Source organism: Gobio gobio, assembly GCF_949357685.1.
Source record: "Gobio gobio genome assembly, chromosome: 11".
NCBI classification, from domain to species: domain Eukaryota; kingdom Metazoa; phylum Chordata; class Actinopteri; order Cypriniformes; family Gobionidae; genus Gobio; species Gobio gobio.
In genome coordinates this window covers 30201653-30226426 of record NC_137104.1, presented here as the reverse complement: position 1 = coordinate 30226426, position 24774 = coordinate 30201653, and the positions used below count along the sequence as shown (strand labels likewise).

General features: G+C 38.8%; 1 protein-coding gene across 4 annotated transcripts in view; it reads right to left on the bottom strand.

Moving 5' to 3' along the window:
• Nucleotides 1-24774, bottom strand: part of ints8 (integrator complex subunit 8) — a 145042-nt gene that overhangs the window by 72640 nt on the left and 47628 nt on the right. For 2 of the 4 annotated variants that reach the window (XM_079829354.1, XM_079829356.1), the window contains exons 10-15: nt 18039-18139; nt 3667-3808; nt 3438-3508; nt 1477-1646; nt 1233-1366; nt 922-1032 (exon numbers count right to left, since the gene is read on the bottom strand). In XM_079829354.1, the coding sequence (XP_079685480.1) occupies nt 922-1032; nt 1233-1366; nt 1477-1646; nt 3438-3508; nt 3667-3808; nt 18039-18139 (729 nt within the window). The remainder of the gene's footprint in view (nt 1-921; nt 1033-1232; nt 1367-1476; nt 1647-3437; nt 3509-3666; nt 3809-18038; nt 18140-24774) is intronic. The other 2 variants (XM_079829355.1, XM_079829357.1) reach the window with 1 other exon arrangement.

Genomic DNA, 24774 nt, shown 5'->3' with positions numbered 1-24774 from the left:
ACTGTATGACATGGATAGGCTACTCTTTATTCCGGACATGGCCGTAGAACATCGTCTGGTCTGGATTTGTAAAATGTCCTGGGCTAACAAACATGATCACAAAACAACAAAATGTTCTACTGAATATAATGGGGTTTTCTTAGTGTGGTCTTAATCACACGTCTTAAGCCGGGGACTCGCTTAACGACTGAAACATTCTAGACTGAACTGAACTCAAAGACTTAAAACCTATAAATCAAGCAATATGCCTAATGTAGTTATTCACAAATAATTTGACAGTGCCCTCCTCAGAACTTGTGCGCCGCTCCCCTATGCGCAGCGCTTGGGTGCGGGAGTGGCGGCACTGCACGCATTGATCAAGCGCAGCATTCTGAGCAGAGCCTCTGAGATCCCAGTCATGAGCTGCTCACGTGAACACTGTTTTATTTTAATAAAATAAAAACCTCTATAACCTTTTTTACTTCAACAATAATCTGCCAAGGGTCTTCTTTAAAATGATACCAAACTTAAAGGGATAGTTCACAAAGGAAGATATTTGGAAGAATGTTTGTAACCAAGCAGATCTCGGCAGCCATTGACTACCATAGCAGGGTGTAAAATACTATGGTAGTCAATGGCTGCCGAGATCTGCTTGTTACAAACATTCTTCCAAATATCTTCCTTTGTGTTAAGCAGAAGAAGAAGAAAAAAACATACAGGTTTGGAAAAACTTGAGGGTGAGAAAATGATGACTGAACTATCCCTTTAAGTCTGTGCTCTCAAACTACAAATTCTTATAACAGTGTTCTGACACTGACATTGTCTTCTAAGGACCTTGGAGCGTCTTTTTAAAATGTACGCACAAGGGTTAAGAAGCTGGCTTTCTGGTGTGCATGTAAACATACTGAATGGTGTTAATGTGATTCTTGTACAGATACACACCTTTATACTGATGCAGTGTAGACCTTTGGCCAAGAGGATGAACACCAGGTCTCGTGTCAGGTTTTCTTTTATTGCTAGTATGACATTTACATAGTCAACAGGAACCTCCCACTACAGAAAAAAACAACAATTACATTTGTAAACTAAATTGGAATAAAACATTTATAATAATAAAAAAAAAGTTAAATCACAAGTGTCAACAATTCGAATGTATTATTTAAAAAAAAAAAATGTTTTCTGACAAGCATGTTTGGTTAAAATTTATATTGCGAATCAGTTCATAAGTTAGTTGATTTGAAGTCTTTCCCAACCTTACTGTTAACCCTCCAGAAGGGTCGTTCTGCGATCCCATGCAGCTCAATGAGGATTTGTCGGATATGTCGAGCATCCAATGACAGAATGAGCTGCTGTTCAAGCTGGCTGATATTCACACTGGCAGACACTGCTGAGAACAAGATATAAATAGCACACCGCAACCAAAAGCAAGCACAGCTATTCATATCATAAAATTATTGATATATTGTCACAATTAAATGTCTGCCCATCAGGATGTACCAGGTATATCGTAGAATGAGGGCAGTGGTTTGGCACTGAGGTTGACTGTGGCTGAGCTCTTCCTCATCTGCTCTATCAGGATCTTCTCCTCATCTTGAAGTTCATTGAAGAGTTTATGAGATGACACCATGAAGGCCAGAGAAATATCCTCCAACCGGTCACAAACAGTCCTACAATGAAAACAAGAAAGAAAATCTAAAATCTCTGAAAAACAGGCAAGCTCAGAGCTCAAATTAACAGAGAGGTCATGGAATATTTGAGTAGTTGTTATACAATGGGACAATTTAAAAACATAGTATTGAAGACTAAAAGATGTTTTTAAAAAAATGGCAAAAAACAAAAGTATAATATAGTAATTAGTGATGCACCGAAATGAAAATTCTGGGCCGAAACCAAAACTGAAGCCGAAAATGGCTTCTTTTAAAAACGTATACTAATTATATATATATATATATATATATATATATATATATATATATATATATATATATATATATATATATATATATATATATATATATATATATATATATATATATATATATATATATATATATATATATATATATATATATATATATATATATATATATATATATATATATATATATATATATATATATATATATATATATATATATAGCTTGAATTTAATGGATCTGAAATGAAAATGAAAAAAAATCACGAACCAATAGAATAATCAAACTTTTATTAAGTTACATAACAAAACCTAAAATATTTTTAACAATAAATATAAATAATAATACCAAATAATATTATTCTTCAAGTTTTATGTTCCATCAAATAAAATAGTTTAACAGTTGTGCAAAAAAAAAAGATCCACAATTATCCGCATTCCTGGGTCTAAATATCACATAATTGGGGTCGCTTCAACCCGCAGACATGGAAAAACATCCCGCGGGAAAACCGCGGACTTGGCAACACTGCTTGGGGCAGATAAATACCTGCGTGCAATCCGCGCAAGCAATGGAAAGCGGCCTTCGTTCGCGCGCCAGTAGTCAAGGGGATTGTCGCTTCTGGCAATGGGTAGTTCAGCTAACGTTAGATACGTCTCTATGTTCTTATACCGCTGAAATGCTTAATCTTTGATAGGCAGACGCGTCACGTGATAACAGCTCGACCGTGAGTGAAACCTAAGCGCTTGCGCACGGATGGGAGGGGCGGGTGACATTCATTTTCGGTTTACGTTTTCGGCTGGTTTTTTTATTTCGGGCCGAAACCGATAATGCCATTTTCGGCTGAACATTTTCGGCGGCCGAAATTTCGGTGGACCCCTAATAGTAATATTTATACTTCAATATTGAGGAAAAAAAAGTCTTATTGTGCAGACTGATCTCATGAAATGGCGTATGTATGACGCGCCAATTCGCTATGCCATTTTGGCGTGCTATCAAGACGCATAATCGCTTTTTATCGTGTTTATCAACGCCGTTTCATTCTATCACCCTACACTGCCCCTACCCCTAAAACCTACCCAACACACACACACACACACACTGCCCCTCCCCCTAAACCTACCCATCACAAGAAACATTCTGCATTTTTATATTTTCAAAAAAACTATTTAGTATGTTTATAAATCCATTTACATTCACACGGAATCACACGGCGTAGACATACACGCGGAATCACACGCCGTAGATATACACGCGGAGATGATGGTTCGTTTCGGCGTACACATACACGCGGAATGACACGCCGTAGACATACACGCGGATAGCTCAAAATGCGTACAGATAACACACCATTTGGCTTTAGAAAGTGGCGTGTAGGTTTACGCAAAATCATGATGTCATGTTGTATTGTGGTAGAATCCACTTTAAACAAATCCAGCCTTAAAAAGCATGTGAAAGCAAACAAAATGTAGAAAAAGCATTTGAAAATGTATTGTCAAAAGTCTGGCTAGATGAAAATAGTTATTGAAACTGTAAAGTGCTCACTTGATAAAAAGAGCCATTTTCCTCTTGCTCATCTCTGACAGGTGCTCCTTATCCAATGACCTTGAACACACCTAAACACATGAGATGAGAGTACGGAGCGTAAAAGAGCATTTCATTTCAACAAAAGACCATGTGAACTAGATCAGTTTAGGGTGAGAACATAGTTAAGAGTAAATAAGAGAATGGAGTATGCAATGTGTATGATTCAGTGATACAGCAGGGTTTATACCTCCAGCAGAAAGCTGATGGTGTTTTTGCTGGGTTTGAGAAGCAGCTGATGGAAGGACACACAAGGGACACCACCCTCCAATGCATCTCTTACTGCATTACACACACACAGTTTATGACATACTTCCTCCAGAGCCCTGTCCCTGTCACATAAACAAACACACATTAAAGGAATATTTTCGGCTTAAATACAACAAGCGCTAACCTTGTGGCATGTAATTTACCATATGTTGGCTTGCCTCAACAAACAAATTGTATTTATTATAAACCACTTATTATAAAAATCTATGGGGCAAGACATTCAAGGTGAGTTTATAAATAAAAACGAAGCTTTTACACAAATTCTTCAATACATTTTTTTTTTTTTTTTTAAATGGGTATTTGATTTTTTAGGTGGGACTAATTATCTAGAGGGCTTTTCACACTGCGCTTAACCCTGGCATTTGAGGGGGAAAATGTCAAATGGTGAACAAAATGTTTTAATTGAAGTGTTATAATTTTAACCTTTGTAGTTCGAAAAATATAATCAGGAAAAACATGACAGTGCAGTCTGCAATATATAATACAAGGATGCTCAATTGCTAGAGCCTTTATGTAAACAGGTAATGTGCTGCAGTCTAATCTATGACACTGACATCGCATATATGCAAATAAGAACATAAACCCAGGGTTTTGGAATGTTGAACGGTGTAAAAACGGCCCCATTCAAAAGTTTACATACCGTATGCTTGATTCTTAATACGGTGTCGTTACCCGATTCATGATGATTTTTTTATTTTTTTCGTTTTTGTGACAGTTGTTCATGAGTCCCTTGTTTGTCCTAAATAGTTGAACAGTTAAACCACCCACTGTTCTTCAGAAAATCAATAGAGATTAATCGCATCCAAAATAAAAGTTGATATATAAAATATAAAATAAGTTGATACATAAAATATTAAATAAAAGTTGATATATAAAATAAAAGTTTATATATAAAATAAAAGTTTTAAAATTGTCTTCTATTCGACTGAAAGTCACAAAATGCAAAACAATGCAGATGCATTTAATCTAGGGCTGCCACTAATGATTATTTAAGCAATCAGTCGATTATTTTGACAATTAAAAGAGTAGTCGGATAATAAAATAAATAAAAATTATCAAACAACATTCAAATGCCCACTAAATCTTTAATATTTGACCACTTTATGATAGAAATGCTACAGCCACTATAATTTCTTGAACAAGAACATGTGGACATGAAAACTCAGAGCACGGGTTTACACTTTTATTTTGAAATCACGATGAACAACAATTTGCATACCGGTATTTAGAAACATACTGATGTATTCTCCTGTGTGGGCGTAGGTTTATAAACGATTTACTTTACAAATATGGTGAAATGGTGCAAGTTGTGTTCCCAGGTGAACATTATAAGCAACCCAAAATTTGCATATGCAGAGATGGAGTTTGTTAACCAAGCTGCTGAAACGCACTTCACACATGTAAATGATAGTAGTGCAACACTTTGCTATGAAACAAAGCACATCAGACTGTATATGCATTCCTTAATGATTGTTATTGGAGGTCCAATCAAACAGCACATGCAAAGTTTGTGTAGAGAAGCATTTACAGTGAACAAAGCCGCTCTGAGAAATTGGAAGAAATGCATAACCTGCACACATGTAAAAAATGTAAAGCATCATGCTTCATTCTAAAAACCTGCCAAAATGGGCTAGTGTGAGTGACTGTTACACGCCACTGCTGAAATCCACCCGCATATGGCGGGTTGACAAGTGTCAATGTCAAGACCTGTATATACATATAAACAAGTTGAATATAATTTCTATGGGTTTTTTTTTATGAAATAAGAATTTTGTATAAACTTTTTGTATAAATGTAATATCTGGTTTAAAAAATGAATTATACTCTATTATACTGTACTGTCATTTTCTCAAAACAGTATCATTCGCAGGGTTGTTTTCTTGCTTGACAAGCTTTCATTGTAAGTACTTGACGCATTCTATGCTTATTTATGCAAGCTGAAATATGAGGTTCTTAACATTTCAGTAGTGACTGACAGTCTCAGATGCTGTCCAGAGAGTCATTTTGAACCCTGAATACTAGGGGTGTGACGAGATCTCGGAAGACTAAACTGTGACGAGACTTCTCGTCGAGTTGAAAAGCTGTCTCATGTCATATTGTCATGACGGAGTGTGAGGGTAAAGTTAGGATAGAATATGCCAACGCTACGTTTACATTACGCCTCCACTCTAGTTTTGCTTTTTATAGAAATAAAAACATCTTAATTCAGGTGGATAACAGTTGCTTCAATTCCATCAGCTCATCCAACACGAGCTGTTAGAGTCGTACATAGTGCGCAGCACTGATCACGTATTGAGAAGACATTGAGCGTGTGTTATGAGTGCGTGTTACGCATTAGTGAAGTGCTCGCATTGAGCGTGTGTTACGAGTGTTACATGTTCGTGGACTGGACCGTGGCGGAGGATTCTTTGCGCAGCAGAAGAGTCCGACTTATATTTTAAAATGCGCATTCAGCACCACCGCTCCCTATTCACAGAGTACGCACAATCACGATATTGAAAGTGAAAATAAACGGGAGAGCGCATTCAAGCGCAATTTCAATACGTTACAGCTAGGGCTGGGTATTGACACAAAATTCACAATTCGATTCGATTTCGATTCACAAGCTTGCAATTCGATTTGGATTCATTTCGATTCAATATCAATCAATTTTAATCTATATCAATACATGGTAAATTTTCTCAAGGAAAACAAATCTCTTAACTAATGCTGTAAACTATGGGAGTCAGTTGTAGCCTATAGGCTACATTAGCCTACTATTGAAGGTAAAAATTAACTGATTTGTATACAAAAACTTAAATTACACTCAATGATGTTTGTTTTTATAATAATAAAGTTATAATACTAACTTTAATTACATAATCTTTTCTACTCCAATTCGTTTTTTGACAAACTACAATTTAAAAGGTGGTGGCTGTCATAAAAAAACTTGCCAGATTTATTCAAACATATATTAAATATTGAAAAACATTAAAGGTTATAATGAATAATATGGTGCCTATATTTAGCAAAATGCTCCTCTAGAGTAAATTTTTCTAGCCGACAAACTAGTTTATGGACACTGGATATGTTTTATCTGAAGCAAATGGTTTCATGACATTGTTTACAAGCTGTTTTATTGACACTATGGTTGAAACACTGAGCGATTCCATGTGACATCATATGGATTTCGGTAAGCTGTAGCCTACTCTATCTTTTAACACACTTTCAGATGCTCATTAATGTTTATTTTGCGCTGTAACTAGTATTAATGCGGAAGAGAAGATCAGTTCATGTTTGCTCAGCGCTGCTGGTTCTCTTGAGCTGAGCTGAGCCAGAGAATCTCACGCCACAGCGCCAAAATGGTACTTATGTTTTTGAATTCTGTTATAAAATGGATGTAATTTTAAATCTGAGACTTTGTTTCATATCAATAGTAATAAAGCACAAAGATTATTGTGATTTATTGGATGGGAGGAGCGCTACATTGCTCTGTTCATTCATCAACTGAAAACAGGATGACTAATTGATTCTTGGGATTTAAGAATCGATATCGGTTCGTAAAAATGAAAATCGATTATAATCGAGAAATCAATATTTTTTTACCCAGCTCTAGTTACCGCTGTTTGAAAACGGCTCCCTGAGGCACACGAATATCTCCCAAAATAAAAGCTCTCTCTTGTTGTAACCATCTCTTAGGTCTGTATCATGCTTGAAGAAAAATGTGATCTCTATTTACACTTTGAATATTGAGTACTTTGATTATGGTATTATGGTTATTGTTTGCACTTAATATCTATGATCAATTTGTGGGAAGGAGTTCAGTTTGGAGGTAAAAAGAAGCTCATCTGCAGTTCTAAGGTCTGAAGAGACAATCATACAGGAAAGACAGTCAGTTGAGTTTTTGGCAAAACCTTTACAGTGCTTGTTGTCTTTTACTGCATATGATGAAAGTAGAGCTGAAATGACATTAATTACAAGATGAGGAGTTCAGGGTTCATACACATTTCTACCAATAAATTTCCATGACTTTTAAGAAAATATACAGGACCTAACCTTCCATGAAAGTCTGTGTATATATGCAAAATAAGAAAAATCCATCTTAAAGGGGTGGTAAAACACATTCTTTCGAAGGCTTGATTGTGTTTGTGGGGTGCACTGTAACATGAGTTCATGCTTCGTTTTTAAAAAATTGCATTAATTTTCCTATATATTTTACTTTTATTCTACACTGCTCTGTCCCTCCATGTAAAAACGGTCTGAGAGTTTCCGGGTTCTATGAAGCAGGTCCCTCAAAAATATGCAATGGGCTCAGATTGGTTAGCTGGCCCAGTGTGTTGTGATTCGCTAACCGCCTAGTGCACGTTTTTCAGAAACGTCACGCCCCTTATCTTTACCGGTAGACTGTGGTAATGGCGCCTATAAAACCATACCAATTTGAGCCCGAATCGGACCCAGAACATTTTAGTGAAGATGATCAAGCAGAACCTGTTCAGTCCTCAAGAGTAAAGACTGCGGATCTATAGTGATCGCTACTGAATGGCATCGTTACTTTTGTATTTTTGGAACGATTATAGCCAAATATCTGTCTCAAGAACTATTAACCCAAAATGAACACTAAACATTGGCTTTACTATAGTATCGAAATCAAACACAGAACCATGTTTAGATTAGCATGCATGTAGATAAACAATACATAAAAGCTCTAATCAAAGAATAATTTACACTAATTCCAAGTTCGCTGTTGAGGTTTAAAAAAAGTTTGCAACGTTAGGTGTTTGTCGGATAACGTTAAGTATGAATGAGCATTTAACAAACTGGTTTGCAGAGCCAAACAGTGTTGTCATTTGTTTACTTCCTTGCTACAACATTCAATTAACAATACGAGGAAAACACATCGACGAAAAATAAATCATACTTACAGGTTATGGCCCGTAAACAGCTTCTGTTTTTAAATCCATCTTTCAGGACAACCCGTTGTACGAATCCTGCATTGAACTCGCGAAGATTGTGGAAGCTTTCCTCCGTGAAATGTGCAGCGGGAGCCGCGCGCGCCTGTTGTGCAGTCACACTGGCAGCGTTTGTCTCGCGCAGCTGAACCGCGGCTCGTGTATTGCAAATACAGACGAATTTTGGCCTCGCCCCCCCTTATTTAATAGAGGGGTTTATGTAAATATTGGGACTGGTGATGTCAACAACCCTGGAGGAATGTCTGTAGTCCCTACTGGCCGTTTGCTGTAGTCCTTAGAATTTTTTTTCTTTAAAGGTCCCATTGCATGGCATTTTTCTATTATTTTATAATGTTTCCTGAGGTGTAGATTGTTAGTATGATTTTTACATCATAAAATGTCAATTTTTTCTATACTGCTGTTTGCCCTGTGGCTGAATGCCCTGTTTCAAGAGGCATGTCTGCTGTGAGACTTCAGTAAAAAACGGCCACTGTTGTGATTGGCTGACATCTTTGCATTTGAAATGAGCGGAGGGGGCGTGGTTTAACGAGGTCTACGAGGCACGAGCAGGCATGAGCTGCTGCCAGAGAGACGGATGGACCTGAGTTCACTTCACATCAGTTCTCAGCATGTCTCAGTTCAGTGAACTGTTGTAGTTACTAGAATATACTTCAGGTTATTAGTTTATTTCTAGTCGGAGGGACTGTCACTCATGTCAGAAAGTTAGTAACTTTAGTAAATTATGGATCAGCGCTGACTCGAGACGCTGTAATACTCTCATTTTGTCACATATATAAATGAGGGAGATCCGTTTATCCCAGAGCAGAGAAGAATATATTTAAAGGTTTAAAGAGTAAATATCCCAAACAGCAACAATATCACCAAACATACATTCAAAGAAATGGAAATTCAAAATTCACATCTTGTTAGAGCATTTCAGCTAAACCACAACATGTAGAGTTCACTCAGAAATAAAGTCCATTTCTCACAACTCCCACCTAGTCAGGTAAGAAGTGTGCATCTTACCCCATCCCGACAGTTCAATGGAAGTCCACAAAAGTTCAACATACAGTGTCCCAAACTATAACCAAACGTCAGTCCAAATAATCCAAGGTGTGGAAGAAAACCATATAGTCCAGATGAAGCGTCCTTGCTTGACGAATGAGGCCAAAAGAAAACCCTACTGAGCTGTAGAACCAAAGAGGTTCCTCAATACAGGGACAGGGACAAGAATGTCTGCCATCACATGAGTCTTCGCTGAGCGTAATGGGAACACCTCCACCCACTTACTGCAATAATCCACGATAACCAACAGATACTCATTCAATTTTGTGCTTTTAGGAAATGGGCCCATGAGATCCAAGCCCAACATCTATCCAGGTTCCTTGATGGGTGTCGACTGTAGTTGTCCAGATAGCTTGGATATCCGCGGCTTGTACTGCTGGCAAACCTGACATTGCTTGCAGTGATTCCAAACGTCCCGTCGAATTTCTGGCCAATATACCACATCGAGCAACCGACATAACGTTTTCATCCGGCCCAAATGTCCGCTCAGTGGGTTATCATGGAATTCAAGGAATTTCTGACGAAGATTTGTGGGAATAACCACTTGCAATCTACTGCCATTCAGCGAGTCAGGAATGCATCGGAACAAAAACTGATTCTGTACAACATAGTGAATATGATCTGGGTTTTGTGGAGGATGTTTTACATTGTCCCACAGGTCTTGCAGTGCTTGGTCACCCTTCTGGAATCGTCCTAATTCTTCCCAGTCCACTGGCAAATCCTTACCCACATCCTGTGCATGACATATTGCAATTGGACTCGGGAGATCCTCTTCAGGTAGGGCACGGGATAATGAGTCAGGAACAACATTGCACTGGCCTTTCCTGTATTGCACAGTGAAGTCAAGACCCTGAAGCCGGATGGCCCATCTCATGAGTTTTGAAGTAGGTCGAGGATGGTTAAATACCCAAACAAGTGCTGCATGATCTGTAAGAATTTGGAACTGTCTTCCTTCCAGATACTTCTGCCATTTTTCCACCGCCCATACCACAGCAAGACATTCCTTCTCCGATACAGAATATGATCTCTCCGCTCCATGAAGTAGTCGTGATGCATAGGCAAATGACACGTTCACCTTGGTATGATTCTTGGGTCAGAACAGCCCCCAAACCGATGTTGCATGCGTCAGTCTGTACTTTAAATGGTTTGCAAGGATCTGGTGGCACAAGAACTGGGGCCTCTTCCAAAGCATCCTTCAGTTTCTCAAAAGCATTTTGGCACTCATCAGTCCAATTCCACCGCATATCCTTTCGCTTGAGAGCATGTAAAGGAGCAGCGAGCTCTGAAAAACGTGAAATGAACCGATGATACCATCCAGCAAGGCAGAGGAAGGGCTGAATTTCCTTTAGGTTCCTTGGTGTGGGAAAGTTCTTCACGGCTTCAATCTTGATCCCTTCTGTTTTGATCCCTTCTTCAGAAATCACATGTCCTAAAAAGGACAATGACTTTTTACAGAGGTTACACTTCTTTAGGTTTAAGGTCAACCCACCTGCTTCCATCTCACAGAACACTGCCTTAAGATCCTTGATATGTTGTTGGACATCTTTCGAATACACCACAATGTCGTCAATATACACGAAGCAACATTTACCAAGCAAATCCTTCAATATTCTGTTCATCAGTCTTTGGAAGGTAGCTCCCGCATTCTTCAGCCCAAAGGGAAGGCGAATTAACTCATATTGGTTGTTTTTGGTAATGAAAGCAGTCTTTTGGATGCTGCAGTCATCCATCATAACTTGCCAGTATCCACTCCTAAGATCTAAGGTGCTGAATACTGAGGCTCCGTACATCGACTCCAAGATGTCTTGTATCTGCGGCATTGGAAATCCGTCTAATGGAGTTTTGGCATTCAAGGGCCGATAATCTACACAAAAACGAACACTCCCATCTTTCTTCGGTACTAAGACTACAGGAGCTGCCCATGGTGAAGTAGACGGCCTTATTATGCCCTTGTTCAACATCGACTCAATCTCCTCATCAATTAACTTTTGCTTGTTGATTGGTACAGGGTATGGTCTTTTCCTTACCGGGATGGAATCCGTAGTCACAATGTTTGATAACAGAGGTTTGTCCTAGGTCATCGGTACATACAGTAGGCCAGTTCAATAAAATACCTTCCAGTTGTCTCTTCTCGCTATGTGAAATATCAGCTTGACTCACCAAGTCCTTAATGATGGTTATGGTATTTTCTGACACTTGTATAGTTGATAACGCACAGTGAATGTTAATACTGGCAGGTTGTAGATAGCAAGAAAACGATTGTGGTGTCTCCTGTCCAGGAAATGAATAAGAAGAACTGTTGAAGTCAAGTTTTAAGCCAACTGACACAAGGAAATCAAGACCAAGAATGAGTGGAAATGATAGATCTTGATTCCTCATAATGAACAGCCGCACTGGATGTGTGTTATCTTGCAATGTACATTCCCAACTGACTTCCCCTAGGGCTCGTTGCACTTGACCATTGGCAAGAGCAAACGACAGTCCTCTGCTGGATTTCCAGGTCTCAGCATCATCCTTCCATTTCCTCCACAAGGACTCTTGAATCAACGAATATGAGCTACCAGTGTCTATGACAGCATCACATGGATGTTTCTGCAATACTACAGGAAAGGTTAACAGCTTGATGTTATTTTCTGATAGTATGGCAATGTTATGGCTTCCACCTTTGCCTTTACCTGATCTGTCATACTCTACTTTTCTGCTGGCTTGCTCAGCGTTACGTTGCTTCCAGTAGACTCTTTCTTCTGCCAGGTCTCGTTCCACTAAAGTTCCAACGCGTACCAGCTCATCAAAGGTCGTAGCTGTGCTTCTCAGAATGCTAGCAACTCGAGGATTACAGTTCCTTAATGTGGCTTGAAGTATTTCCCTTTCAGTCATAGATGGCCTCAGTCTCAGACACATAGCTCTAAATTGAAAAGCAAATGTCCAAATGCTTTCACCTATCCCTTGCTTTCCCTCTCATTTTCCTCTCAGCTTCCACCTCATGGTCATCCGCTAGAAAGGAACGAAGGAATACAGCCTTGAATTGATTCCACGTGTTGACATGGATCCTCTCCGCCATCCACCAGTCTTTAGCAGTGTGCATCAATACTGATGGAAGTATTGCCAATATCTCGCCATCACTCATTGGTCGCACTGCCAAGTACTCTGCACACCTTTCCAGGTATGTTAGTGGATCTTCACCTTCTGTGCGTCCAAATACAGGGAACTCTAGTTTGACTGCTGCCTTATAAGGAATTGTGTGAGATGTAGATGTTGTCTGACCAACCGGAAATGACATTGTGAAGGCATGTGAAGCTATAAGAGTAGACACAGCATTCGGGGCAGAACTTATCATAGACTTGAGCTGATGATCTCTTCTCTTTAAGCAATCCATCATGGCCTTACCCATGTCTTGCATCTGTCCTTCCAAGACTTGCTTCAAACGGTTACAGCGCCTTTCAATTATATCTGTAAGCTTTTCCTCAAGATTTCGCTGATTCTGAGCAACCACCTGGGCTTGAGTTGTCATCTGTTTGGTTATCTCCCTAACCTGTCCCTCTGGAGTTTTAAGACAATGGTCATGACGTTGAAGGTGATTTTGAATGTCTTGCTCCACTCTTCTAGCACACTCCACATTGTCTTTCTCCATCTTGTCAATTCTCATACTCAACTGATTTACCTTGGTTGCAATGGTGAGACTGATGAGACTTTCGTCCTCTTCTTCCTGTATCGGTGGAGGTGGTGGTAAAACATTCAAACCATCATCCTCGTCCGGGTCTGCTGCCTCCTCTACAGACTCCCAAGTACAAACCACTAAGAGAGCGTATTAGCTCCTGAATTGGTTCTCTGTGAGTTGTGAAGGGTTCAGCAGTGAAGTCTGGGTCCGTGCCCACATCAGCCTGGGCCTGAGATGCATCCATAATTTTAATCTCAGACAAGTGGAAAATGGACAAGGATTATAAATCATTTGCAAACTCTCACAATTGCAGATATCAATTACCCAACATACCTTGCTCATACTCTGTTACAGATGGTCCCTGTTCGGGCGCCATTTATGTAACACTCTCATTTTGTCACATATATAAATGAGGGAGATCCGTTTATCCCAGAGCAGAGAAGAATATATTTAAAGGTTTAAAGAGTAAATATCCCAAACAGCAACAATATCACCAAACATACATTCAAAGAAATGGAAATTCAAAATTCACATCTTGTTAGAGCATTTCAGCCAAACCACAACATGTAGAGTTCACTCAGAAATAAAGTCCATTTCTCACAACTCCCACCTAGTCAGGTAAGAAGTGTGCATCTTACCCCATCCCGACAGTTCAATGGAAGTCCACAAAAGTTCAACATACAGTGTCCCAAACTATAACCAAACGTCAGTCCAAATAATCCAAGGTGTGGAAGAAAACCATATAGTCCAGATGAAGAGTCCTTGCTTGACGAATGAGGCCAAAAGAAAACCCTACTGAGCTGTAGAACCAAAGAGGTTCCTCAATACAGGGACCCATGCATCACAAAGTTGAGCAAACACTCAAAGCCATGCCAATACCTCTCCAAAACAGTCTTACTTGTCCCTCTTAAAAGGATAACCTGTCCTTCAGAAACCTCCCTAGATCCCCCTTGAGGTGGGGAGGAGCATTACATCACATGACATGAAACAGCTTCTCAAAACTGTTACAACGCGAACCGTTTAGAACGATTCAGTCCGATTTGGTGAACTGATTCGGTTCACTAAAAAGAACCAGTTCAAAAGAATGATTAGTTCGCGAACCGGACATCACTAAACCAGAAACGGAGCGATTGCTAACAAAGTTATTTATAGTAACTACTGAGTTATGAGAGAGCTGTCAGCATAAGTTTATTGTGTTTGTATCTGAGAGTTCTGAATAAACACGAGTCCCAGTCACGCCGAGTCCGTCTTCATCATTATTCTACCAACTTTGTAACACATGCAATGTACCATTACAGCTGTCGAGATGAACGAGTTACGAGTAAGTGTTGATTATAGCATTATTTTTAGATATGTTCCAATCATATGAAAAGCGTCAGTGACGCATTGAGTACACAGCGCAAACAAAGACACAACAGCAGTAATCGAATGTAATCCAGTTTATTGTGGGGATATCTGGCTAGCCTAGCCCGGAAACCCTCACGCTTACCCCCCGTCTGCTTAATCTCACGCCGCGTTTGGTGCCTCCGCTGTGGGCCAGATGCAGTACTGGGGGTCGGTGATGTTGAAGGCCAACCGATCAGTGCAGCCCGAGCTTCGCCGTGCTTGAGGTTCATCTCTAAAGATGTGAGACTGCTGATGTTGAGCAGAAACGACTGTATGCATATTCTATTACTGATAGACGCGACGAGGACGTACAAAAACACTGACTCGCAAGATAGAAAACACGAAAACACCGTTCTGTCGTGAGAGTGAAAAGCCGCTGCGTGTGCACGAATAATAAATAATTAGCTACACATAAGAAATCACTGATCACAGATCAGAAGGAACTGAAAAAAGACTGCCGTTTTCATTTGTACATCCAAACACTGAGAAACTGCCAGCGTTCACTCGTTCACAAGCCATGATCTCTCGAGCGCTTGCATGGGCGTGCCAGATTCTCTGGGTGGAGGAAAGGGAGGTAACCGTTCCTGTTTTGGCGTCAAAACAGGAGATGCCAGGATTGGCTAGTCTGGCCTGTCATTTTCTCAAAGGCAGAGAAAGAAAGCCAGAACTCGGTTTTACACCGATCAACAGCATTTCTATCCACTTGGGGACAATATTCAGGCTAGGGGAACTCATATTAATGTTGAAAAAAACTCATAAAATGAAAATGTCATGCCATGGGACCTTTAATATTCTAGATATATTATTATTCTACATTTTTTAAAAGCACATTAGCTTCTCATCAATCCACCAGTTAACATTTACAACTGTGTGTAAGCTGTGTAAAAATATAGGTTAATATGCATTAGTCTGAACAAACCAACTGACGCGCTGATAATGCAATTTCACTCTTTGACAGTAGATGGCGCTTATGGAACAGCAGAAATATATTGGTTTCCCCGGTAACCTCTGTAAACAAAAGAGCGCTGCGCTGATAAACTACTTTATTAACCGTTATTCATTGGAACTTTGATAAACCAATTTTTATGTAGCTCAACCCTGAGCCAAGCATCACTGAATTTGCACTTCCCTGACACCAAAAGCTCCACGTTATTGTGCTCATTATGCAGAGCTACTTGCATGTGATCACGATCCATCCGCTCACAGAGCATTTTTTCAGGTTTTTCCCGATTCCTCCCCAATCAGTAGCGCTGTTTTTATGGCTTTGGCAGCGCATAAAGGCCAATTTTTGTAATAGCACCATGCTACTCTAACAAAATGTAGTTCACGCTTAATTCAAACACTTTCAAGGACCTATGTTTGTTTTCAAGTACTTTCCAGGCCTTGAATCCATGGGTCTGAAATTCAAGGACTTTCAAGTACTTTCAAGAAGCGTGGGAACCCTGTTAAAAGCAAATATCTCCCTTTGCTTTAAACTTTGAACGTTGTAACTTTGCAGATGTTGATGCTCAAACCGCAACATTACACACTAGCTAAAGTTAGAAAAGTGAAATCGTGTTTCACCACCCCTTTAACTAATTAACGTAAATCTATATGGTACAAAATAAACGCTGACACACCAGTAAAACGGTTAGATAAAATACTGTCTGACCCTAGCAATGGATTAACACACATCCATGGGGGGCAACAAATAAGAAAATAATATTTCCGTGACACTGACAGTAACTTTACAAGGTGGCAGTGCCAGAGACAAACTGTTGGAATACAAAATTGGGTAACTAAGAAGATTTTAAAACGGCTTTGCCTCCTAGTATTTACCATTCATCTCATTGGAAAACCATCAATCATTAACAAGATAACGTCCCTATTTGAATTTTTTATTTTTTTATTTCTGCAATTTACACATATACAAACGGCAAATGCCAGATTTTCTGCCTTGCCAGGGTCAGAAATTAACTTTTCCATTAAGGGGCTCCATGCAATTGATTTCCAAGAGCATTTTATTTATTTATAAGTGCAATTTTTAATGATTACCTCTGTTGTCATTTGTCAAATACTTAAATTTAACCAATAACTTAAATCAATCAGAATACTAGACTGTTACCAATAAAATTATATAATTAACAAAAGCCATTTTTACCCTGCAAAGGTGGAACAGAAGCTGCATCTGAAATAGCTTAAATGTTTATTTACACAGACCGTTTAATGTTACTCAAATTATAAAATGAACAGGAACTCTTTACAGAGACATTGTCAGTTATTGATATGCTCATGCTAATAATGATTCGTCGATTAATAGATACATTAAATGTTTTTGTGTTTGGGGAAACTGCACGTCATATTCTGACTACACAGATAAAACAATCTTACAAACATTTACAAATTATTTTAATGCTTTTTATGCATTAGAAAATGAAGACTTGTGTGTGTGATCTTACCAGCATGATGGATAAATTATATGAACCGGAATAAACTACCGGTATACAGAAAGGGAGCAAAGAATGCGACCGATCGTGAAGCTGTCCATAACTTGGGTCTAGCACGAGTTTACGCGTTCTCACAAACACTCCCGTTAAAATCACGGAAGCAGATGACACTGCAAAATAAATCTGCACTTTGTTGTTTATGACAGGAGAATTCACGAGATTCAGTAAGAATTCAGTCAGAGAGTGTGCACTGTACAAAACTCTTAGTTTCAGCGATGACTAATCTGGACGCCTCTGATTGGCAATCACGCTCGACAGAAACGCGTGTGATTGGTTATAATGCTCAATGCTTCAAAAGGAAATCTGACGGAATGCAGCAGTCGGGTGGATCGAAGGAATGAAGTATGTTTACAAAGTTTCAAAGTTTGTTTAACCAATATTACCACTTAAACATATATTCTATTACATAAATTTTTTTTAACAAATTTCCATTACTTTTCCAAAACTTTCTGGTTTATTTATTTTTCCAAAACTTTTCCAGGCCTGGAAATTGCTACTTTAAAATTCAATGACTTTTCCAGGTTTTTTTCATGACAGTACCTACCCTGTGAGTTAAAACATTTCAAATGCACCTGCAAGCAATTTTTCTAGTCATGTATTTCATCATTGAGGATTTCTTAAAAATACTATGTAGAAAATCTTGTCTCGTCTCGTTCACGTGAACCCAATCTCGTGTCTCGTCTTGTGAGATAAGCGTCTCGTCACACCCCTACTGAATACACATGTAATTATCCATTAAGCATCTAAAAAGTATCAAGCCATGTCTCACCCTTGTTGAAGCTTGTGCAACAGCTCTAGCTGAATTGAATGTCTGAAGCTGTTGGGTAGACTGAACGTAACATTGTCCCTGATAAAGGCCTCGATCAATGCCTACAGCAAAAAGACACAAAACAGAGATAGTAACAGTTACTGATATACAAATCAACAAATTCACATTTCACCAACTGCACAGTCCTGGCAAGCTCCAGCGAAAAACAAATACTCAATTTTCTCCTGGTATATACTGGAGCAACATTTATTAAAAAAATTGAATGACTGTGTGACTTACAACGGTCACTACAGCTGCTATTATTTCTTAAACAGTATGCCATAATAGAAAGTGCTTCCAGGGTGGAGTATGAAATACAGGTGCTGGTCAAGAATTTAACAGTACAAATACTAAAAGCTGGATAACTATTTTAGGTCTTAAAACCTGGCAGTTACCAAATCCATTCTCAAGAAGCCCAAGCTTGACCCAGGATAACTAGTTATAGACATTATCTGCTGCTTATGTCTAAAACATTAGAAGTAGTGTCACCTGAATTATGTTCATTTCTGTCCACAGTAAAATAGCAAACTAGCTAACATGGTAAATTAAGTATTGAACCATATCTGATAAATTTCAACCTCTGTCTGAGAGTTTTCAGATGCCTCACAAAATATGACAATGTTGATAAAGTTTTCTTATTCCAAATATTCATAAACTTTTGAACTATATAGTAAAATATTTGACATTCAGATTCTCAAATATATGGTAAGTAGTGCTGTCAAATCGATTAATCGCATTATATATATAAGTGGTGGGCATAGATTAATTTTTTTAATCTAGATTAATTCCAAGATTAATCTAGATTAAAATGGCTCATTTGAATTCTGCCGAAGGCATTCAGAATATGCGTGCTCGTAAGTGATCGTTTGTCTTTTTGTAGTTTGAATAATAAATAACTTCTGTCCCTTTAAGACATGACGCACACATGGATCCAAACACTGTTCCTGTGAGCTGGTTACGACTGTGTTTACGTTAAAACTCACCAAAATGGGCATTAAGACATTTTTGAAATCTGACTCCGTTGTTTAGGTCTGCCGCCTTGTTACACGTCAGTAACAGCGGAACGTGGCCAATGAGGGAGAGGAGAGAAGTGGAGATTTATGATTGATTGATTGGTTAGTGTTTTGTTATTGTGTGAGTGTGACAAGCTCTGGTGTGACCAATAACGTGTGAACGCAGCATGATCTGAGGGAAATACACGGAAGAGAATCGCCAACATTAAGAAATGAGATCGCATTTATGTTTGAATCGAGATCGTGATTTTTTTTCGATTAATCGTGCAGCCCTATGAATGACGATTCTTGATGCAGTGCCGCCTGAGGGATCGGAGATCACGGTTGTTCAGCTTAGGCTTGCGCCCTAGTCCTTTACGCACTGAAATTCCTCCAGATTCCTTGAATCTTTTAATTATGTTATGCACTGTTGAATGTGAAATATCCAAATCTCTTCCTATCTTTCTTTGAGGAACATTGTTTTTAAACATTTCAATAATTTTCTCACGTATTTGTTGGCAAACTGGCGATCCTCGGCCCATCTTTGCTCCTAAAGGATTAGACCTTTCTTGGATGCTGCTTTTGTAACAAATCATAATTACAATCACCTGTTGACATCACCTGTTTCAAATCACATCATTATTTAACCATTTTACTAGGGCTGTAATCAACCAAAGAAAATCTTGGTCGACTGAAGTCCTGAAATTTTCGACTAAAGATCGACTAAAATGACGTTAGGAAAAAAAACGTTACATGAATAAGCTGCGCACTGTGCGCAGTACTTGGTAGCCTTGTTGTCTGCCTAAATTAATTATAAATAAACATAAAAAACTAGTAGGCTATTTGCAGAATATTAAATCGTTTTTGAGCTGATTATTTTGCACTGAAATGAATCTGAGACACGAGTCTGACGGCTCTGACAGAGTTGCATCACGTGCACCTGCGAAATATCATAGCCTATGACTTCCGAAAATATAGTACTATGTGTTGTCAACTACATATCATCACAAGAACTTTTGAGGAATATGCAACATAATTTAGACAATTGTTTTTGTCATATGTATTATAATAACTGACAGACAGTATAATTTCAGCCGCTCTGTGCAGCTCGAACATATGAGCTCAGCTTCACTGAGACACGAATAGACTATTAACTTAAAGCTTTTACTCTTAAACACAAAAAGGCACGTCCACTTTAATAAAAAAGGAATATTTATTAAACAAGCCAGATCAAGAGCAGAAAAAACGCTCTCACGGTTAAATAAATAATATACAAGAAAACTAGCCTTCTTCAATCTGTCTCTCTTCTCCAGTGGGTTGGGCTAATCCAAAAGAAGTGAAAACAATGGGGGTGTTCTGAAGGCAGACTGTTACCTGTGAAACAGGGTTGCTCTGGAAACACCCCCATTAGCAAATAGTGCTTTCCACCTGATGAAATGAACGCGGCGCGGCAAAACTGATGAAATGCACGCAGCAAAACTAATGAAATGAATGTGGCTCGGCAAAACTGATGAAATGAACGCGGCAAAACTGACAGTACAGATCCACTAAGCGCGGTGTTGTGACACTGCCCCTCATGTGTATGTTGATGGGCGTTCCTCAAGTTTACCGCTATGGGCGTGCGTTTGAGCCAGCGGGGAAAGAAAAACAAAGGACCCGCGAGAGACTTCTCTTCGCCAGCTGGCTGGGCTAATCCAAAAGAAGTGGAAACAATGGGGGTGTTCTGAAGGCAGACTGTTACCTGTGAAACAGGGGTGCTCTGAAAACACCCCCATTAGCAGTTAGTGCTTTCCACCTGATGAAATGAACGCGGCGCGGCAAAACTGATTAAATGAACGCAGCAAAACTAATGAAATGAACGCGGCAAAAAATCGACCAATCTGAATTTTGGTCGAGCCAGAACGTATCGACTAATAATCGACTGGGAGATTACAGCCCTACATTTTACCTCATTACTAGCCCTAAATTGCTCCTGACCCAACTTTTTTTTAAATGTGTTGCAGGTCTGAATGACAGGAAAGGATGCATATTTACAAATGACATTAAGTTGACCAGACAGAAAGAAAATTTAGAAATCACTTTTTTTTATTTGCGTTTTCCATACTGTCGCAACTTTTTCTGATTTGGGGTTGTAATTAGAATATCATGAAAAAGTTGATTTATTTCACCAATTCTATTCAAAAAGTGGAAGTTGTATATTATATTTATTCATTACTCACAGACTGATATATTTCAAATGTTTATTTCTTTTAATTTTGATGATTATAAATGTCAACTAAGGAAAATCCCAAATTCAGTATCTCAGAAAATTAGAATATTACTTAAGACCAATACAAAGAAAGGATTTTTTTAGAAATCTTGGCCAACTGAAAAGTATGAACATGAAAAGTATGAGCATGTACAGCACTCAATACCTAGTTGGGGATCGTTTTGCCTGAATTACTGCAGCAATGCGGCGTGGCATGGAGTCGATCAATCTGTGGCACTGCTCATGTGTATGAGAGCCCAGGTTTCTCTGATAGTGGCCTTCAGCGCTTCTGCATGGAGTTTACTGGCCAATTAAGAATAGGGATACCATGGTCCTTAAACCAGGTACTGGTTGCTTTGGCACTGTGTGCAGGTGCCAAGTCTTGTTGGAAAATTAAATCTGCATCTCCATAAAGTTGGTCAGCAGCAGGAAGCGCTGTAAGTGCTCTAAAACTTCCAGGTATATGGCTGCGTTGACCTTGGACCTCAGAAAACACAGTGGACCAACACCAGCAGATGACATGGCACCCCAAACCATCACTGACTGTGGAAACTTTACACTGGACCTCAAGCAATGTGGATTGTGTGCCTCTCCTCTCTTCCTCCAGACTCTGGGACCCTGATTTTCAAAGGAAATGCAAAATTTACTTTCATCAGAGAACATAACTTTGGACCACTCAGCAGCAGTCCAGTCCTTTTTTTGTCTTAAGCCCAGGCGAGACACTTCTGACGCTGTCTGTTGTTCAAGAGTGGCTTGACACAAGGAATGCAACAGCTGAAACCCATGACTTGCATACATCTGTGCGTAGTGGTTCTTGAAGCACTGACTCCAGCTGCAGTCCACTCTTTGTGAATCTCCCCCACATTTTTTAATGGGTTTTGTTTCACAATCCTCTCCAGGGTGTGGTTATCCCTATTGCTTGTACACTTTTTTCTACCACATCTTATCCTTCCCTTCGCCTCTCTATTAATGTGCTTGGACACAGAGCTCTGTGGGTTGGGGGTTACGGATTTTGTGGTGGTCATTTCCAGAAATTTGGATGCCACATTTACCATATTATTATGGTTAGATGCACAAGTCACACGTGACAATAAAAGGTCCAGTGGTGTGCTACTAGCTTTAATAACGTGATCGCTTAAAGTGGGAAATATGACCAAAATCTTACAAGTAAACCACCCACATCAATAGTCAATTGCTTAATTTACGTAAAAAGTTTTCAAAGTAATCAAGTAAAGCAGGGGTCTCAAACTCGCGGGCCACTTGCAGCACGCAGGATGATATTTTGTGGCCCCCTTCTTGACATCAAAGTTTAGTGTTAGTGCCACGCGTTGCTCTGAAAAGCACCTTTTTGCAGTTGCATGTGCAGCACTTGCCGCGCTTGCTGCCTCCTTTGTGTGTGTGTGTGTGTGTGTGTGTGTGTGTGAGTGAGAGTGAGAGTGAGAAAGAGAGAGAGTTGCAGTATAGTTGGTTGACACCGCATGATTGACAAGAACAGACAAACAAAGCTGATCAGACAGTTGAAACGAAAGTGGTCAAACAGCGCTCGTCAATGTCAAATTTTTTGAGATGGCCAATCAAATCAAAGTAGGCAGGGTTTACGTTCTCTTTTGGCTCGTGCACACTGCACAGTCTTCACACACAGACGAGCGCGTCAATCTATCCCGTTGCTGAGAGAGACTCTATTGTTTCCGCGGTGAAATCACAAAAGAAAATGTAAACGTGTCCATGGTCTTATTATACAAGCATTGGTGAACATCTTTGAATTTAATGAAGAAAAACGATATGAGAGCGGATTAGAACCCGGAACCTTTGACACGGTTGACAAAAATTCTACCACCAGACCACTAAGGAATTCGAGTCTTTCGCGGATCTATGTATTTATTAACTCACTCATGCAAAGAATATCGGGACTAATAATATATGACGCAAATTAATGCAAATATTGTTTACAAATAGTCCCAAAAAGATTATTTCCCAACTAGAATTAGACCTAGAATTTCGCTCACTGTTCTGTTTGACCTGGTTACGGCCTTGCTGTGAATTAGTCTATTATTTAAAATAAAATTAAAATCATTCATTATTTCATATTACATGATTTAATTTCTATAGGCTATATTTAGTTCAAACTCAGAGGAACAGTTCATGTTCAGAAGAAACATTCATGTTGAAGAACTGTTAATAATAAAGATTGAGAAGATTAAATAAGTTGTGCTACTTTTTTTTTGAATACTTTAAACACTTTTTATGTGTAATACTTGATGAGGCCCAGTCTGACCCAGAGTCTACCTCCAGCGGCCCCCAGGTAAAAAGAGTTTGAGACCCCTGAAGTAAAGGGTGTGTATTTGTGTTAATTTAATCATATTTGTGTGTAATGTGTGTATTGAATCGTTCAGGGGCAATAAGCCTAGAAATAGAACACATTCGCGCGAGCGCTGACAGGCAGCAAACGTGTGCACAGAATCTACAGTCAGAATGACATCGGTCAGTAACAAACTGAGTTTGTGGTTTATTAACTGTTTTTTTTTTGTGCTATCAGGCATATCATACTTTTATTTGCTCATTATGCGAGATGGCAGGTGAGAAAGATTTGTCTTCGCTTTCCCGATCACAGAACTATAAGAACTGGAGAACTGTTAGCTGAAGAATAAAATCAGTTTGATGTGACTGTGGTACAATCCGAAAGAGACTCTAGTGTTTCCCACAGATTAGAAACCAATTTGTGGTGGTGGGCAGGGGGGAATTTGGGGTTGGTGATTGGCACAAATATCGATTTCGATCTTGATTCAGTATCAATTAATATGTATATAGCCTACTGTACATATAAGGAAAAATAAGTTTGCCTTTTAGCTCCATTTCAAACTATTTTAAATTATATTTGCTCACATTCATTAATATTCACTTGTGTGTGCTTGTATAAGTATCATAAAAAATATTAGGATGCAAGTTATTAACGTTTTAAAATTTCGCATTTAAAGAAATCTAGTGTTTGATCATGTCTAAATGTATTCAAATGCAAAACCTAAAAATAAGTAAGCAGTTATGATCTGCAATACTTTTTTGAGCAACTAGACTAGATACATGTATATTTATTAAAGAGCCATATAGGCACCTATAGTGGGTAAACCATGGCATTACAAATAAAGTTAATTATTTTTCCAAGTACATAATGACTCTAATTTGCATTGGATTTCTCCATTTTAACCTTAATTACTACACCAATTGTAATATAAATAAGAAAAAACATTAGAAGTATTTATTTTCATTTAATTAATTAAATGGTCATTAATGGACCATAATTATTGTTATTGTTATTATTAAACTAAAATATAGAACATTTATTTAATTGAAAAATAGTTTAGGTGTGTGGTCACATTTGACCATCAATGAGTGTGAGTGTGACCAATTAGTAAAGAATACCTGAGGGCTAAATGCAAGAAAAACATTAACATTAAGGTAA